Source organism: Chrysochloris asiatica, unplaced genomic scaffold (genome assembly GCF_000296735.1).
Source record: "Chrysochloris asiatica unplaced genomic scaffold, ChrAsi1.0 scaffold00047, whole genome shotgun sequence".
In the NCBI taxonomy this organism is placed as follows: domain Eukaryota; kingdom Metazoa; phylum Chordata; class Mammalia; order Afrosoricida; family Chrysochloridae; genus Chrysochloris; species Chrysochloris asiatica.
The window spans coordinates 9,659,133-9,664,567 of record NW_006408565.1 but is presented as its reverse complement, the minus strand read 5'-3'; the positions used below and the strand labels follow the sequence as shown (position 1 = coordinate 9,664,567).

Genomic DNA, 5,435 nt, shown 5'->3' with positions numbered 1-5,435 from the left:
ATAATGTTGTTGTTGTTAAGTGCCGTCGAGTCGGTTCCGACCCATAGCGACCCTGTACAGGGTTTCCGAGGGTGTAAATCCTTACGGGAGTAGAAAGCCTCATCTTTCTCCCGCGGAGCGGCTGGTAGTTTCGAACCGCTGACCTTAAGGTTCGCAGCCCGATTCGTAACCACTACGCATTCGCATGCCTAACCAATTAACGAGGAATTCAAAACAATACATGTCAGGTGCTTGCCACCCAAGAAACGTTCAATGAACAGTTGCACCACACCTCTCCCGAGCCCTCTTCGTACAGAATTACAATAAACTCTTTGTGGGTGTCTAGCGCTCAACTGAGAGCTGCCTGAGGGATTCCTTCCGCAGCTGTGCAATACGGGCAGCACCGAACCCAAGCACGACAGGTACAGGGGGACCGGGGCAACGATGGCCGGGCCCAAGACCCGCGGCTCCAATTCCCGGGGGAAGGCCAAACGGAGCGGACCCAACCTTCCTGGAAGTGACGTCACGGGGCGAGGGCACCGGAGCAGACCAGGCAGGAACGGGGCGCGCGCAGCCATGGCGGAAGCGGAAGGGTGTTCTCCGCTCCTGTTGCCGCCACCGCCTCTCCCGCCCGGGATGGCGGAAGTGGAGTCACCGACGGCGGCCGAGACGGACATGAAGCAGTTTCGCGACTCGAGTGGTGGCGCTATGGACGTCGAGCGGAGCCGCTTCCCGTACTGCGTGGTGTGGACGCCCATCCCTGTGCTCACGTGAGTCCTCTCGGACGCCAGCCCGAGGACGAGGCGGGTCCCGGGAAAACCTGGGCCCGCGCGGCGTCTTCGGGTGGCCCAGAGCCACGAACGCGGAACTCCCTTCCACCTGCACGGCGCCAGTGTCAGCCAACTGACGGAGCATGCTCCCCGCCCTCATACATCACGCACTCCATTTGGTCTAGTCTTGGAGAATGACAGTTGTAGACTGGCGGGAAAGGGTTTGTGACTGGGACACTCAGGAGCTGTGGATGCACAAAAGAGGACCCCTTTACCCGGACTGGAGAGACATTCATTCATTCATGGTTTATCCATTCATTGAGCAAGTGTTTACTGATCACTACTATATGGTTGCCCCCTCTAGTTGGAGCCCTGGTGTGGCACTGTGGGATAAAGCATTGGACCACAAGGGCGATTTGAACCACAAGGTCGGCGGTTCAAAGTCACCAACGGTTCCTTGGAAACCCTAATCAGGGTTGCTATGAGTCGAAATCGACTCGAAGGCACTTGAAAGTACTTAACAATTACACACTCATGGTGTGGCGTTATAGGATCAGCACCGGATTGCGAACCTCAGTGTCGGCAGTTCAAACCCACCAGCTGCTCCTCGGAGTCAGAACTGACTTAACGGCACTTAACAACAACCAGCTGGGTCTGGAAATAGGAGTTTGGTTGGGACCGTACAGGCTCCTGGAATGTCAACGTTAGAACGGCCCCCGAGGGAATCACACATAAGGCTGGAAATCATACACCATCTTAGTTGTAAAATGAGTTTAGGGCTCAGGGTGTTAGCGGCCTAGGCTGCCAGGTGTTTGCCTGCCAAGTCAGGCTTCTTTCTAAGGCAGCAGGCCTGTCTGGAGACCAGAGAGCAGTTTTATAGGCTGTGCTTCCTGTCACCTTTTAGCCAGGGGCTCCCTGGGTGGACAGCAATGACCACTCCTTACAGTGCTGGACAGTTTGTCAACCTCTTTCATACCTGTTTTCTGTTCATTTCACATCACAGTCTGATGGAGAGGCTGACCTTTTAGTACCATTAAGTATTTAACAATGTTAATAAAGGCACCCAACAGTCAGTCTTCTGACTGTATAACTTGCCTGAGCAAATCTCATCCCCTGTCACATGATGTGGTAGATTGTACCCTCTATCAAAAACAGCCAAGAGGTGGTGTGGAGAAGGGATCGTTAATTTGGCTTTCTATGTTGCTAATCCTAAACCCAGGTTAATTTTTGTAGTAAGTTAAAATATTTCTATTGTTTCCAAGTGCATGTACATTTCCTTTAAAAGTAACTGAGTCCTTTAAAATAAAAATTTTGCAAAGTGTGTTCAGTAATCAGTCAGTGTTCTTTTAGCACATTTGCTAAGGGATTCCTGTGTGCCTTGAATATTCAGTGGCAAATGAAACAAATGTGGTCCTTACTCATAGAGTTTAGGTCATGGTGGAAAAAGTAGAAACTAAACAAGTAAACTAATAAGAGAGCTACAGATAGTGACCAGCGCTATGAAGAAAATAGAAACTAGAAAATGGGAGGGATACTTAGGAACGTATGGGTTTTGCTAAAAAATCTGCCCTGTTAGGTTAAGGTCTCTTTGCTCTTCCCCGTTCTCAAAAGCACCATCTGTAGACTGGGCCTCTGTTCTTCAGAGGGCTGGTAGCCCTGTGTGGTGGAAGGACCCATATGCCCAGTCAGCTGGACCAGGAGCAGTCATACTCCATTTTAATTCAGTGCAAGTGTTGAGGAGACACATGTAACACTTTCCTGCTTCAGGTTTTTCTACCTGTTGATACCCCATCCTTTCACACAACAAAGTTAATGAGCCACCTCCTTTGTGAAGTCCTTTGCTGACCCTATTCATAATGGCTTCCTTGCAACCAGGATTGGCCCTGTGAGTCCTCTTCAAACTGAAGCCAAGTCTCTAGCACCCCAGGCCCTGCTGATGGATCCGGGTTCCTGTGTGTTTTGCATATTGGACTCCATCTGAAATTTGGTCTTTTGAAAATGCCAGTGGCTACAAAAAATGTCCTTTTAGTTCATGGAATATATCCTACTTTGTTCCTATATAGGGTCGCTATGAATTGGAACCAACTCAACAGCACTTAAACAGCAGCAACAGCAACAAAAAAACCCACTTGCAGATACTGACACTTAGTCATTTCCTCAAGCAAGCCTTACCTGAACTGTCCCTCACCACCAACATCACAGATTAGTTTAAATGCCCTGTTGTTGTTGTTAAGTGCCGTCGAGTCGGTTTCGACCCATAGCGACCCTGTACAGGGTTTCCGAGGGTGTAAATCTTTACGGGAGTAGAAAGCCTGTTCTTTCTCCCGCGGAGTAGCTGGTAGTTTCGAACTGCTGACCTTAAGGTTCGCAGCCCGATTCGTAACCACTACGCTAATGCCCTACTCCTATTAAAAAAAGGCTTTTTTCTTGAGGTATAACTTATGAAGTGCACAAATCTTGTGTGCACCTCAGTAGGGTTTGTTTGTTTGTTTTGGGATATGGTTGTTTTTAAGTTTTTATTGTGAATTATGTGATAGTTTACATGGGAGAACATGAGCTTTACAGTCATCATTTCCTTGCCATGATTGCAGTCGCGTCTATGCATCATCAAACAACCAAAAGGTACACCCCGCCAGCCTGCCCCTTGGTTGTCAACACACAGCCCTTCTCCCTCTCTGGGTCTAGAGTCCCTAGCCGCTCCATCTCTCCACATCATCTCTGGCGTCACTGCTTCTCCCTTGATGGTCCCAGGGACCTCCGCTCCTGGACTGCAGTCAACCACTCCCCTCCTTTTGCTATAAAACGTCTCCCTTTACATTTCCAGCCCTCACAGTCAGTCCTTCAGTGAGGTTTTGCATGTGTGTACACATGTAGCTGGAGTCCTTGTGTGGCTCTGTAGGGTAAGCACTTGACCACAAGGTCAGTCAGTTTGAACCACAAGGTTGGCCGTTAAAATTCATCAGCCGCTCTTTGGAAACCCCATACAGGGTCTCTATGAGTTGGAACCTATTTGACGACACTTAACAACAACAAAATATGTAGCTACCACTAATAGGGTATCTGGTCCCTCCCAGTCAAGTGTACCACAAAAGAATCCCTGCTCTGACTTCTAGCACTGCATATTAGTTTTGCCTTTTCTTGAACTTTGTATAAACAGAATCATACCTTATGTACCGCTATGTGAGATTTCTTTTGCCCAGCCTAATGTCTGTGAATGGGAACACAGTGGCACTGTAGAATAAGCACTGGACTGCAAACCAAAAGGTTGGCAGCTCAAGCCCACAAGGGACCTTGTATAGGACGGAGTACAGCTGCTCCTGACTGTACCACAGTTTATTCATCTTACTGTTGGACATTTAGAATGTTCCTAGTTGGTGTTTTTTTGTTTTTTTCTTAATCAACTTTATTGAGAGCATTTACACACATTTTAATTTGATTGGGTTTTAACAAATATCCTTTACTGCTATTTTAAACAAAGGTGCTATGCACTCCTGTGCATAACTTCAGCAAACACGTGTACTCATTTCCGTTGGTTTTATAGCCAAAGTGGAATTGCCAAGGCATAGAGTATATTGTCAAACTGTTTTTCCAGAGTGATAGAAACAATGTATGTTCCCACCAGTGAGTGAGAATTGCGGTTGCTCTTCATCTTCACCTCACCTTGGTCTGATCAGTCCTTTTAGTTACAGCCATTCTGGTGGGAGTGCAGTGGTGCCCCTTGGAATGTAGATTGGTAGTCACTGCTCTCTGTGCTTGTACACCCACCCTCCACCTGGACCTCTCTAATAGCACTTACTAAACAAGTTATGTTCATATTGAGTGTCTACCTGGCTAAAAGACCCCTGAGCTCTGTCCCTTCCCTGTCCATTTCTTCCACAGATGGTTTTTCCCCATCATTGGCCACATGGGCATCTGCACATCCACAGGAGTCATTCGGGACTTCGCTGGCCCCTACTTTGTCTCGGTGAGTCCCTACTCTACCTCCTCTAGAGGGTCTCAAGGCTTAAGTGGAAGACTGGTCTGTCATACCTGTAGGCAGGCTTCCTGTCTCCTCAGTCTCTCTGCCCTTAACTAGTGTTTGACCCTTTTCCCCTTCTCTTGGCTCCAGAACAGGCCAGGAGGGCAGTATGTGTGGCCAAAAGGATTCTTAAGTAACTGACCCAGCCCTTTGCCCCCACCCTTGGGGTACTGAGACATAGGTAGGGGTTAGAGGTAAGAGTGAAAAGTCGGATCACCCATGAAGGACATCTCTGGACCTTCAGAAGGTGGGAGTCATAAGGTGGGGGGAAGGGAAGACTAACTGGTACCCTGGGTTTGGCTGTGAAGAAAAGGGGGGGGCACTTCTAGATTAAACCAGTGTTTGTCCACAGGGATGTGGCCTTGCTCCAGATGAGCATGCACCCGCTAATTTCCAGCTTGCCACTTGATCTTGAGCAGAATCTCGGAGCAAAGGGGTGTGGTGCAATTGGGTGTGGGTGCATATTGATAGTTGTCGTGGTCATTGCAACACGTCGATGTCTGTCAATTTGTCACTTAAAAATACTTTCCTGTCGATTGTTTTCTTTGTCGTCTATTTTAGGATAATCAGGGTTAGACTGCAGTAGGCACTTTATAGGCAGTGCATGCATCTTTGACCAGTGCTGTCAGCAAGGTCTTTGGGTCTTTGTGATTCTTCCCCCCCCCCCC

The 5,435-nt window shown here is 48.4% G+C and overlaps 1 protein-coding gene across 1 annotated transcript in view; it reads left to right on the top strand.

Moving 5' to 3' along the window:
* The first annotated feature begins 512 nt into the window (after window positions 1–512).
* The window catches only part of TMEM222 (transmembrane protein 222), an 8,513-nt gene continuing 3,590 nt past the window's right edge, over window positions 513–5,435 (top strand). The window contains exons 1-2 of the mRNA XM_006862241.1: window positions 513–749; window positions 4,629–4,713. Of these exons, the coding sequence (XP_006862303.1) occupies window positions 556–749; window positions 4,629–4,713 (279 nt within the window). The 5' untranslated portion in view covers window positions 513–555. The remainder of the gene's footprint in view (window positions 750–4,628; window positions 4,714–5,435) is intronic.